This window comes from Pelophylax lessonae, assembly GCF_965119305.1.
Source record: "Pelophylax lessonae genome assembly, chromosome: 5".
Lineage (NCBI taxonomy): Eukaryota > Metazoa > Chordata > Amphibia > Anura > Ranidae > Pelophylax > Pelophylax lessonae.
The window spans coordinates 484,410,331-484,424,173 of NC_138772.1; the positions used below are offsets into that span (position 1 = coordinate 484,410,331).

The 13,843-nt window shown below is 40.4% G+C and overlaps 1 protein-coding gene and 1 long non-coding RNA gene across 4 annotated transcripts in view; one reads left to right on the top strand and one right to left on the bottom strand.

Annotated features, from left to right (window-relative positions):
• Positions 1-13,843, bottom strand: part of LOC309555764 — a 1,250,709-nt gene that overhangs the window by 763,278 nt on the left and 473,588 nt on the right. The gene's annotated exons all lie outside the window — the stretch shown is intronic.
• The window catches only part of VPS13B (vacuolar protein sorting 13 homolog B), a 1,502,642-nt gene that overhangs the window by 589,745 nt on the left and 899,054 nt on the right, over positions 1-13,843 (top strand). For all 3 annotated transcript variants that reach the window (XM_082257852.1, XM_082257851.1, XM_082257853.1), the window contains exon 20: positions 6,588-6,697. In XM_082257852.1, the coding sequence (XP_082113978.1) occupies positions 6,588-6,697 (110 nt within the window). The remainder of the gene's footprint in view (positions 1-6,587; positions 6,698-13,843) is intronic.

The following is a 13,843-nucleotide window of genomic DNA, read 5'->3' on the forward strand; positions in this document are numbered from 1 at the left end:
TAAACTTTCGTTCATGTAATGAGCTTAACAAATGTTCTATAGCTCTCAGTTTTGTCAAAACTTTGGAAATTATTCTTGTGTTCATTGAGATATGGGTGTTCTCATTTACGCTGAGCACTCTGTGTGTGTATATATATATATATATATATATATATATATATATATATATATATATATATCCCTTTCCACTTCCAGCTAGCCTCAGCTTTGTTCGAGTGTCCTTATGTGATGGACCTTTGATCTCTACTGGGAGGTGCTTAGAAGGTTTCCCCTTTCCTTCTGTACCTCAAAAAACTTTTATTCTATAAAATAAGGTCTGTTAAAGTGGATGAAGTTGAGTTACATGAGTAGGAAACTGGTCCAGAGAGTAGTGACTATTGACTGAAATTGTGAGTGGTGTACCCCAGGGTACTGTCTTGGGTCCCATGCTGTTTAGTTTGATTATTAATGATATAGAGGTTGGAATCAAGGGCTCAATTTCACTGTTTGCTGGTGATACCAAATTATACAGGGAAATAACTGTAGCACAGGATATAGCATAATTTTCCTATCAAGTACCTGCACCAGAGCCACTTTGGCTCATTCTGAATCATCCAAACCATCTTTCTCATGGCCTACCCAACAACCTGCTTCTCAGTTGCAAGCTTTAACAGCTTGGCTGTTTGAAGTCCAGGTCCTGAGGGACAGGGGCCTAATCAGATTCAGTTAAATCTATCCTCTTGAAGGGTAGGAAGTTGACTTCTCGTAACGTTTACGATCACACCTTGAAAGCCTATTTTGGGTGGGGCAAGACCAGGATATTTCATCTTAGGGACAAATCCTGTCCTTCCTCCAGTCTGGTGTGGACAAGGATCTTGCCTGGAGTACCATCAAGGGACTAACCTCGGCTCTGGATGTTCTGTTTCAGCCGTCTTTCATTCCTTTCTTAAGGCATTTGTGCAAGGTGTCACATACAGCTCTTTCTCTACTTTTCACTGTAATTCTATGGGACCTTAACCTGTTTTTTTACGCACTCAGGATCTGTTAGGGATATTACCTTAACTGATCCTAGTAGCAGGGTGGCCTTTTTGTTGATATCACCTCTGTTCGTGAGATCTCTGAATTAGCAGCCATATCCTGTAAAGAGCTCTTCCTGTGTTATACAAGGACACGGTTGTCTTTAGTCCCAAAGCCTCTCTTTTCCTTAAGGGGGTTTCCTCATCCACTTCAACCAGGATATTGTCCTCCCCTCCTTTTGTGCTAAAATATCCCAAGGAAATTTCTTTACACTGTCTTTCATTCCTTTATTTTATTATAGGTATTTACAGTATGTAGCACTGACAATTTATACAGAGCTTTCCATATATTGTACATTCACAACAATCCCTATCCTCAAGGAATTTACAGTCAAAGTTCTCTGCTGTACATGCATACATGAACATACTAGGGACATTTTAGACAGGGGCCAGTTACCCTATCAGCTTGTCTTTGGGGTGTGGGAGGAAACTTGAGTACCCGGAGGAAGCCGAAACAAGCACAGGGAGAACATATAAACTCCATGTTGGTAGTGTCTTGGTTAGGCTTCAAACTGATGACTCTGTTGCTGCATGGCAGAAGTGTTAACCACTAAGCCATGGTGCTACCTAGCTGTTTCCCTATCTTGAATTGCAATGCGGTGTGGCAGTCTACCTCTAAACTGAACCTCTTTTAGGGTATTGTTTTGCTTGCTTCTTGCTCCACCATTGCTAGATGGATTATACAAGTCATCCTTTAAACCTATGCTATAAAAAGGATATGGTTCCTCCCTCCTCTGGTATGGTGCATGCTAACAGATTCCTTTCTTCATGGACATTTCAGCATCAGGCATCAGTCTCTCAAATTTTAAAGGCGGTCACCTGGTCTTCTGTTCACGTTTAAGTTTTATTTAGATGTTCAGGCTTCTTCTGGTGCCAGTTTTGGGTGTAAGATACTACAAGCTGATCTCTGAATTTTTCAAGCCCATCTTGACCTGTTTAATCTCTGCCAGCCTTTTTTAGTCACTTCCTGTCTACTTGCTGGTACTTGCTCAACCGTTGACTTACCTGTAATTGGAAAGATTTATTGATAGTGACAACTGTAAACCATACCTGTGCAATGTATGTTGGTACCAGTGGCACATGTGACAGTCTAAAAGCTGAAAATAACATCTAGGTACAATAAAATATTAAGAGTTTATTATGTCACTAATCATAGGCATGATGAGAAGGTTTTTATTCTGAAGGAATTTAATATAAAACGATCTCCATTTCAGGTCTTCTGAACTTTCTGGTTATTTATGGTTTTTTTTTTTTACCAAAAAAATAACCTAATGTGCACTAAGCATGTCTTACAGTTTAAAATGTGCACAACCATTGTGATAGAAGGCAATATTAAAGCATGTGTGTACATATGTTCTAGATTTGGCAAAAATAGTTCTGGCTCAGCTTCAAATGTAGATGATGTGTAGGCTAGTGGAAACCTTTTTCAGCCAGTAACAAGTTTGGCAGGTCCTGAAGAAAGCCGTTGTTGGCCAACAAGCTATAGGGTTCAGTGAGCGAGCTGGCAAGGTTCATGTCACAATGTGTTTTGCATGCCAGTGGTAGTGCTTTGAGGACAAGTGATAATACCTTGCATATTTTGGAAATATTTTTTGTCTTGTTAGAAAAGTTAAATGCACATGTTGAGATATGTATACACTACTGTGGAAAGGTTTAATGTAGGTGTGAAAAAATGCTGTAAATTAAAAATGCTTTCAGAAATGGAAGTGCTAATGGTTTATTTTCTTTCAAATAATTAAATGGAAAGTAAATGAACAGAAGAGCTATCCATATCAAATCAATATTTGATGTGATCACCCTTTGCCTTCAAAATTGCATCAGTTCTTCTAGGTGCGCTTGTTCACAGCTCTTGAAGGATCTTAGCAGGTAGGTATTTCCAGACATCTTGGAGAACTAACCACAGATCTTCTGTGGATATAGGCTGCCTCAAATCCTTCTGTCTCTTCATGTAATCCCAGACAGACTTGATGTTAAGATCAGGGCTCTGTGGGGGCCAAACCATCACGTTCAGGACTCCTTGCACTTCTTTACACTGAAGATAGTTCTTAATTAAATTTTCTGTATGTTTGGGGTCATTGTCCTGCTGCCGAATATTTTAGAGCCAATCGCATGCCTCCTTGATGGTATGGCATGATGGGTAAGTATCTGCCTGTATTTCTCAGCATTAATGACACCTCAACCATGCTTCATTGATGCCTGTAGACACTCATTATTGTACTGCTCACTGGCCCTTTGCCAAACAAATGGTCTCCTGCTACAGCCAAATATTCCATATTTTGAACCTACAGCCATTTTTCTGCACCCCAGTTCCTATGTTCACGTGTATAGTTGAGTCCCTTAGCTTTCCACATTGGAGTTATGGCTTTTTGGAAGCGATTCCTCCATCAAGACCACTTTTGGCCAGATTTCCCCTGTTCTTTGCTGATGGCACTTCTGGACATCTTCCGATGTTAAAGGGAACTAAACATAATGTGTCTTTTATCTGCTCTATTAATTTTACTTGGCCAACCACTGTGTCTACGGACCTTAACATTTTCAGTTTCTTTGTGCATCTTCAAAAGAGCTTGAAGAGCACATCTTGAAAACCCAGTCTGCTTTGAAATCCATGCCTGGGAGAGACCTTGCTGAGACAGTATAACTACCTTGTCTCTTGTTGCTGCGCTCAGTTTTGCCATGGTGTGTGCTATTTGTCATCATCACCCACAACCCCACTTTAGTAGCAGAATTTGGCTGTTCCTCACCCAGCTTTATGCCTAATACACAGCTGTTTTCATTTCAGTTAATGACTGTGTTTCAACCTACATGAAATTGGTGATCATTAGCACCTGCATGGAATAATAATTTAACCACTTCAATACTGAGCACTTTCACCCCCTCCCTGCCCATGTCATTTTTTCATCTTTTAGTGCTGTCACACTTTGAATAACAATTGCACGGTCATGCAACACTGTACCCAAACCAAACTTTTTTATAATTTTGTTGGCACAGCTAGAGCTTTCTCTTGGGCGTATTTAATCATCACTGGGTTTTTTATTTCTGCTAACAAATAAAAAGACAAATTTAGAAAAAACATGTTTTTCTTAGTTTCTGTTATCAAACTTTGCAAATAAGTAATTTTTTTTCTTCACTAATGTGCACTGATTAGCTCTGATAGGCTGCACTGATGGGCACTAATGAGGATGCACTGATGAGGAGGCATTGATGAGGCTGCACTGATGGGTAGCTCTATTGGGCCACTAATCTCTATGGAGCGCCTTCGTTTTTAGACCCGGACTGTACATAGGACCTTGACTTTCCTTAAAGTGGAAGTAAAGCCGAAAATAAAAATTTACCAACAGGTGGACTCTTTTGGTAGAAGAGATTTCATTTTATGTTTCTTCTTCCAAAAAAAGTTTACTTACCTGTTAAAATATTTTAAAAAAATCGGTGCAGATGCCAGAATATTGTAACTTTACTGTGCATGCACGGAGGTCCTATCATTAGAACTTGACTAATGGGTGAAGAACTGGATGGCAGACCCCGAAAAAGAGGATAAAAACGGGGAGCAACCAGGGACTGACTGAAACATGGGCTGTTCTGATAGGTAAACCTCTTACTATTATGGTTAAAGCTGCTCTTCTTACAAATTCCTTTTTTAACTACTTACTGTGATATGCAGCCTTCAATAGGAATGTGCAGGAGGCAGGTAGGGGCAGGCATACTTATTCACTGTTGGAAAGTCGTTGCCTGGCAAAACAGTCTGGGATTTGGCTATGATATGATGACTTGGGAAGCTGCTGCAATTATCTGTATCTTTTAGGTGCCTGCACAATATATTTACAGTATTTTTTTTTATTTATGATAGTCACTTTAATCTACTAATGCTATATTTGTTTTGCATGAAAAATTACATTTTTCCTTAAATAAATGAGCCTGGTTTAGTTTAAATCAGTTCAGATCTATTTTTCTCTCGCTTGCACATGCCCTGTATAACGTGTTAGCTGGAAATTTGGCATGCAGCAAGGGTTTGAGAAGAGAAGATTGTTAGGCTTTCAATATGGGAATCATTATAGTATATATACCCCAGCGCATTCCCTCAGCTTGCATGAGTTTACTAAAGATTAATATTTTGTAGGAAGCTGTAGCCGGCTAACGTCCAGAATTTAATCAAGATTTGTTGAATGAAAATATTTGCGTTGGCAATGACAAGGAGAAGCTTTACGTCTCCTATTTTCTTCTGTAGAGGCCTCTCATAGTATTTGTGGGCTTATATGGTCACCTGTTGAACATCATGTATGGAAATCTTAGACCCGTAGCTCCTGGTTATTTTCTGCGAATAAATCTGCGTGAGAAAAATAAAAGCCTGATCTCTTCGTACATTCCTGTGTCATAGGCTCTAAAGTCCGTGCTTATTAGGAATGCTGTTGAATGGAGAGCCATACTGATCAGGAAAACATTTTCTATAAGTGGAAGTGAACTTAGTAGAGTTAGAACCTTTGCCAGGTATTTATGACTGTCTGCAGTCTTGCTGGACAGGACTCATCTCACTTTCTGTCCTGTGTTTTGAAGGCAAAGTAGGTGATGTGAAATCTCTCCAAAAGTGTCGAACGCCATGAATGAGAACCACTGCATGTTTTTTTTTTTCCTTTCTGACTTGCTGTACTTTTGACCCCCCATTTTACTTATTTATTTTCATGGTGTCACTAGGATAGCACATGGGCACTGGGATCCACATCCCATCCCATTTAGGGTTGCATAGAGTTTGCATGTTTTACCTGTGCTTGCTTTGGTTTCCTCTGGGTTCTCCGTTTTCCTCTCACACTCTAGTAGTAGGAGAATTGGCTCCGGTCTAAAATTGGCCCTAGCATGTATGCCCAAGACGGCTGCCTCACCGTCTACCCCAACAACAGACAAAGCACGTTAAGTGCGCAGTTAGTTATTTAAAAGCACTATAGGAATATAAATTAAATTCATAAAATTCAAGTTCAAAGTTTCCCCTTGAAATGTATCTGGAGTCTCCATCACTCCATCACTTCCCCTCCAAAAAAACTAAAACATTGTCCTGTTCTTGCAAGACACTGAATATATTTATTTGAGCTCTACGGGCTCAAATAATATCTTCAAGATTTGGAATTGTTTTGTGTTTAGAGGTATGACACCGGGAAAATTTATAGCTCTATCATGTTTCATTATGTGATATACATATTTCTTTTTAAAATACTCCTATTTTTTTTTTTTTATATGATTTTGGCTAGGATTGTTAAAATATAACTTGTTTATTGATCATAACGACAATTTTATGTACTAAAAAAATATAGGGGAATTGGTACAGAAACTTTAAATTATGTAATGTGAGATGATAGTAAACTTACGTTGTGTTCTCCTGCACTTAACAAATTGATTGTATAATCTGTTTGGGATATGAAACATAAACATTAATTAAAAGATTATGTTTCACAGCTATTATTTATTTGTAATCATAGTTGTTCTCTGGATTAAAATATATGATTGAGTTGATTTATATAATTTATGTATTTTTGGTTTACTTTCTAGGTGCAGTGTTGCTGGCAAACATACAAGGTTTGGCAGTGAATATGGACCCAGTGCTGTACACGTGGCTTCTCTACCAGCCTCAGAGAAAAGGGGACAGACAGGCCCAACAGGTAATATATTCTGAAATAAGATAGCCATTCCTCATAACCATCATCTGATATATACCTGGTCTGTAGTTACTTTATGTTTAAAGCTAAACAGGAATTCAGCCAGTTTGTAAAATCTGCATTCCACCTCATGGACCTTATTATTAAATGATAGTTATACTGAGTACTGGAAATACAGCTATTGCTATACTCCCAGCGCTCTGACACTGCCCCTCCTTACTGCTGATCATTCACAAAAGCTTTTGAATTCATTTACAGGAGGGGAGGGGTGGAAACAGCAACTGCATGCAACTCTGCAGCTTTAAAAGCTGAAATCCAGAAGGTTCAGGATTAGAGCGCCAGATGTTTAGTTATAGCTGTGCTCCCAGCGCTCAGTAAAAATTTAAACTGAATTAAAGAGGTAGGTCCATACGGTGGCATTTACCTAATTGGACCTAACCTATAATAATACAGCATGTTTTATAAAGTTGCTGAATTCCTCGAGTTCCGCTTCAATGAGACATTAGTTCAGTTCTTTGAGCAAAGCTATATCAAAGCTGAACTCCAGACAGGCCTACATGGCCCAAACAAATGTAGCTCTATATTTATGATTAGGTTACTAAATGTAGTTTATTTTTTTAATGCAACCTCCTGAATTTGACTCATTGTCCCCTGTAAAGCAGGATTCTGACCGAACAGCCCATCAGCAATGCTGCAACAAGGGATGTGATGATAGAAGATAATGCACAGTGGCAGATAGATAGGGCTGCATTTTCTTTTACTATTCAATTATTGTTCAGTTGGGGGGGGGGGGGGGGTAATAGAAAATGACAAGAACTGCAATTTTTGCCTAATTGCAGCAGAAATCTGGTCTCCTGTCCTGTGCTGCATGGCACAGCTGTGCTAATCTTAGAAACGAATTGACAAAAATACAAATCCCAAACTTTTAAAACAGCTCCCATATACACTATATTGTCAAAGTATTGGGACGCCTGCCTTTACACACACATTAACTTTAATGGCATCCCAGTCTTAGTCTGTAGGGTTCAATATAGTTGGCACACCCTTTGCAGCAATAACAGCTTTAACTCTTCTGGGAAGGCTGTCCACAAGGTTTAGGAGTGTTTATGGAAATATTTGACCATTCTTCCAGAAGTGCATTTGTGAGGTCAGGCACTGATGTAGGACGAGATGGCCTGGCTCACAGTCTGAGCTCTAATTCATCCCAAAGGTGTTCTGTCGAGTTGAGGTCAGGATTCTGCAGGTCAGTCAAGTTCCTCCACCCGAAACTTGCTCATCCATGCCTTTTTGGACCTTGTTTTGTGCACTGGTGTGCAGTCATGTTGGAACAGTAAGGGCCATCCCCAAACTGTTCCCACAAAGGTGAAAGCATGAAATTGTCCAAAATGTCTTGCTAAGGCCTTAAGAGTTCCCTTCACTGGAACAGGGGCCAAGCCCAACCCCTGAAAAACAACCACACGCTATAATCCCCCCTCCACCAAATGATTTGGGCCAGTGCACAAAGCATGGTCCATAAAGACATGGATGAGTGTGTTTGGGGTGGAGGCCTGAACATAGTCCTGACCTCAACCCGATAGAACACCTTTGGGATGAATTAGAGTGGAAACTGCGAACCAGGCCTTCTCATCCAACTTCAGTTCCTGACCTCACAAATTCTGTCCTGGAAGAATGGTCAAACATTCCCTTAGACACACTCCTAAATCTTGTGGACAGCCTTTCCAGAATAGTTGAAGCTGTTATAGCTGCAAAGGTTGGGCCAACTCAATAATGAACCCTACAGACTAAGACTGGGATGCCATTAAAGTACGTGTAAAGGCAGGTGTCCCAATACTGTAGTGTATATTGCATCTGTGTATTTAGTGGTTTGCCATGACTTTAGCTTTAGTCTGACTTAGTATCAACATTCAGAAGGTCTCTGGTATTGAAACATATCGTTTTAGTTTTAAAGTGTAAAGAACCAACACATATTATGTATCTAGAAATGGTTCCATTAAACTAGTCTTGGCAGAAGAACAGAAGTCAGTGAAGCCCAGTTTTCCCTTTTGTTGCATGTGTTATGAGAATTGTCTGCTGTATATCTGTCGGAATACACTTGTGTTCACATGCTACCGATCATCCTTGCGTTCATGTTTTTATTTCATGTTCACACGTTTTTCTGTGATGAGGTGCTGGAGAGGTAATAAACCAGTTGTCTGAATTGAACATTTATTCCTGCTTATTGTTAACCAAGTATATATTTAATAGAGTGCAGATCGGTAATCCTGCAGTCCTGCTTTTTTCTTCAAACCCGCTAAAGGCCCAGGGCCAAGAGGACCAGAGGGCCTGGCAAGAGACACCCCTGTAAAGGGTGTAGGTACTCTGAGAAGAAGATAGGCCCAGGCTCATAAACCTCTGATTGACTGGTCCTTCTGTAGTCACACACATAGATATATCCACTCTCTTTTTGATGTTTTCAACAATAAAGCACACCTGTCATATGCCCATAAAAAGTAACAATGCAGTGCTCAATGCCTGAATTCTCTATCATCAGGATCAAAAAGTGCCACAGGGTTAGCAGCAGTATACAAATATTGATTCACAGAAAGTCAACATTTGCATATGATCTTTGGAGGAATGTAGTGGTAAATTGGGAGGTGGGCAGGAATTCTCAAGCTGAAATTTGGTACCTAAAGGCTCATACACACTTGGCGAAAATCGGACGAAATATCCTCTGATTTTTCTCTCTTATGCTCAGCGGTCATAACTGTTTTTAGTTGACGGTGCATAATGTTCACGAAATTTCTCGTCCGATTTTTTTTTTTTTTTGGGACATTTGTTCTTAGACTTTTGGGCCATCAGCAGCTTCAGATCATGCGTGGTCTTTCGTATCCGATTTTTCGCGGACGTACTGCATACACATTAAACGAAAATTGGTCGCCTGGGGACGGACGATAAAAAATTTGGTGTTTGTCCCTCTGTTTTTTTTGTTCGTTAAAAATGTCGGCATCGGCTGCTGAAAGTTGTGTACACACTAACCGAAAATTGTACGATTTTACCTCGGATGGGAATTTTAGGCAGATTTTATACTAGTGTGTACCCCACTTTAGGGCCCGTTCACACCTGAATAATTTTCAGCTTGTAAAAACGCTGAAACTCTAAAGCACTCAACAAGCAAAATTACTTTAATTTCAATGGCCCATGTTCACATATGAGAGTTATGTCGCCTGAAGTTCAAAAAAGTACATGAGCTTCTTTTTGGCAGATTACAAGCATTTTTGGGCCCATAGAATTCAATAAAAACCCTTGACTTGAGCAGAAAAACACTTGTAAAACGCTCAAATAACAGCTCTCCACCTCTAATTTCCTTCCATCTCCTCCCCCTACTGCTTTCTGTTGGCTAAACAAAAACGCTTGAAGCTGTAAAATGCTTGTAATAGACTTTTAAAATGCCTTAAATTGCTTAAAATAAAAAAAAAAAAAAAAAAAAACGCCCCAAAAAATGCCTGTAAATTGATATGCTCAGGTGTGAATGGAGCCTTAAGGAGGACCCTGTGCGTTTACATTTGCATATGACAGGTAGGCTTTAACGTGGATCTTGCATGTCATTATTAGACTATTAACAGTGTAATGTTGTCCAGTCTGCTTTGTAGAATTGTCTAATAATTATTACTTCTGTTACTTTCTGGTGTAAAGGGCCTGATCCTACACACTTGAGTTTGTAACTTTTATTGAGGCATTGCCAAATCTGATCTGATACTATAGGCCATATCCTGAAAATTACCTTGTATGCAGGCCTTGTGATATGTTGTCAGCAGTTGCCAGCCATCTCATCCATAGTTGTCTGCAATCTTATGTGTTAATAATGACAGTAGGAAAAGAGTGAAACAAGGACTTTTTATATTTATTTATTGTTTGTGGTACCAGAACTCTAGTTTGCACAGATAATGTAGATCATATGTGTACCAGACAATGAGCAGGTCTGCAGGATTCAGTTTTTGATCCTATTTTTTGCCAGACTCTTTTCCCAAACACTTTTACGCCACACTTTCATCCAGAAGTTTAGTCACCACAAGGTGAGCCGATTCCACATTGTTATTGAGCATCCATTCTCATATTTATTTTCGGTGAGCTCTCAACCATTGCGGTGCAGGTTATAACAAAGTTGCACCTTTTGTTGTTAATGCAGGGTGCCAAAAAGTTGTTCATGTGTGTGCTTTGTGTTGCATTAAGATTTATGCACGTTGTGGTTCCCTGTGTATGTGCATTAGGAAGCATTCAAAATGCTATACAGAACCTTTTGTATGTGGACTGACTGTCCCTGCTGTCTGAAATGAGCTGGATTGGGCATGTTTTACCGCTCTTGTAGGCCTGAAACCTACTGAAGAGGGAAAGCAAAGTTTGCTGTGGTTAAAAGGTAACTCCACTTTAGTAGGGGAAAAAAGCCAATAAAAAAAATATAGCATATACAATTGCGACTCAAGTCACATTGTAATTCAATGTTATTTAAAATGACCTTTCCTTTTCAGTCTTCAGCTGTGTAATTTTCTGTAAAGTGCAATGCAATAATATTATTATACAGGATTTTTATAGATCCAACAGTTTGCACAGTGCTTTACAACATGATAGCAGACAGTACTGTTACAATACAATGCAATACAGGAGGATTCAGAGTAGGGCTGCACGATATTGGGGAATCAGGAGGGATCAGTGCGCAGAGCTCAGCTTTCTGCCAGGGGATCCGCCACACTTGTAGAACTTCTCCCGCCGGACAGCCCGAGCCTTGTGTCGGAGCCGGAGTGTAGAGGAAGCGGGCTGAGTGAAGTGTCGGTAGCAGCCTTTGTCCCGCAGTGCTCCTCTCCTCCGCCATGCTCCGGACGTCTCTCCCCCCTCTCCTGCTGCTTTGCACTGTAGCCTCTCCGCCGCCATGCAATCCGCCCCGCACTCCAGCCCTGCCTCTTAGTCAACAGCCGACCATTACTCCGCCCTGCTCCGCCCATTGTCTCTCCATTGAATCTATTTACAAAACATTACAGCCTGATCCCGCCTCCGATGCAGCCAGGAGAGACAATGAGCGGAGTAATGGTCGGCTGGATACTAGAGGCAGAGCTGGGAGGGAAGTGTGGGACGGATGTAATCACTGTGAGTCCTCCTCCTCCCCCCGAGTCCCGACTTCTCCCTGCCTAATGCCTGAATATCGTGTCTTCAGCGATATGAATATCGCTCATGCCTGCAGAACGATAGTCGATATCACATTGACTATCGTTCAGCCCTAACTCAGAGGGCCCTGCTTGTTAGAGCCTACAATCTAGAAGGGAGGGTCAAGTGATACAAAAGGTAGTAACTGTGGGAGATGATCTGATGAAGAAAATAAAAGTACAGTTGTTAGGTAGGGGTAGAATTGGCTTCTCTGAAGAGAAAGGTTTTTAGGGATTGTCTAAAAGCAAACCGAGTAGGAGATAGTCAGACAGATTGGGATAGTGAGTTCCATATGATAGGAGAGGCTCAGGAGAATTCTTGGGGGGGACGAGGGAGCTAGAGAGCAGGAGGACTTGGGCGGAACAAAGAGAATGATTTGGTTGGTATTTTTAGACAAAATTAGTGATGAAGCTGGGAGCCCAGTTGTGGATGGCTTTGTAAGTTAGTATTTTGAAGCCAGTTTAGGAATTGACAGAGAGGAGCAGAAGACACTGAGCAGTTGGTAAGGTTGATAAGTCTGGCAGCAGCATTCATGATGTACTAAAAGTGGAGATAGCCTATGTAACAGTAATCCCCTGAGGAGTGAGTTGCAGTAATCAAGGTAGGAGGTGACCAGGGGGGAAACTAGGAGCTCTGTGGTGTCATTGGTTAGGAAGGGGGTGTATTTTGGAGATGTTGCAGAGGTTGAGGCTGCATTATTTGGAAAGTAATTGGATGTGGGGTCAAAAAGATAGTTTAGAGTCCAGGATTACACCTAGACGCTTGGCATGTGGGGACAGACTGATAGTTGTGCTAGCGATCTTAACAGAGAAATCAGGGGAAGAGGCACATGGGGGAGGAAAAATGTTAAGCTTGGTTTTGGACAGATTGAGTTTGATAAAGTAGTGTGACATTCAGAATGCTATGTCTGTTGGTAAATTAGTGATACCTGAGGAGACAAGGAGTGAGCTGAGGGGTAGAGAGATAGAGAGGTCCAAGGTCAGAACCTTTGGGGATCTCGACGGAGAAAAGGAGAGGAGAGGGGAAAGTAGAATTGTAAGTAACGCTAAAGGTGTGGAGAGGCCCAGGGTCCAATATGGCTACCTGAGGGTGTTCTGTATGCCCCCTAGAAACATAATTTCCTGCTTGTGTGATTGGATCATTTATTTTCCCATATGTCTACACTAAGATAAAAGGTTATATATCCGGCTTCCCCATGCAGCAAAAAATTTTATTTTTGGTGAGATACAATGCCTTTTGAAAGTATTCGGCTCCCTTGAACTTTTCAACCTTTTGCCACATTTCAGGCTTCAAACATAAAGATCTAAAACTGTAATTTTTTGTGAATAATCAACAACAAGTGGGACACAATCATGAAGTGGAATGAAATTTATTGAATATTTCAAACTTTTTCAACAAATAAAAAACGGAAAAATTGGGAGTATGGCCTCTGCTTTAAAAAAAAAAAAAAAAAAAGAATAATGTTTGGGGGTTCAAAGTAATTTTCTAGTAGAAAAATTAAAAAAAAGTGTCAGAAAAGGCTTGGTCTTAAAGTGGTTAGAAGAGTGGGTGATGTGTGGCATAAGCTTCTGATATTGGGCATAAAATGCCAGGACAATTTAAACACCCCCCAAATGACCACTTTTTGGAAAGTGGACACCCCAAGCTATTTGCTGAGAGCCATGCTGAGTCCATGGAATATTTTATATTTTGCCACAAGTTTCAGGAAAATTAAATCTTTCTTAGGGCGTAAATTGCTCATTTTTACTTCCTCACTACCTGTCACAGTTTTGGAGGCCCTGAAATGTAAAGTTAGCACAACCCCCCCCCCCCCCAAATTACCCCATTTTGGAAAGTAAACACCCCAAGCTATTTACTGGGAGGCATGTTGAGTTCATGGAATTTGACAAAAAATGACAAAAAATGTTTTTTTTTGGTTTTTTTTTTTACACAAAGTTGTCACTTAAATGATGTATTGCTCAAATATGCCTTGGA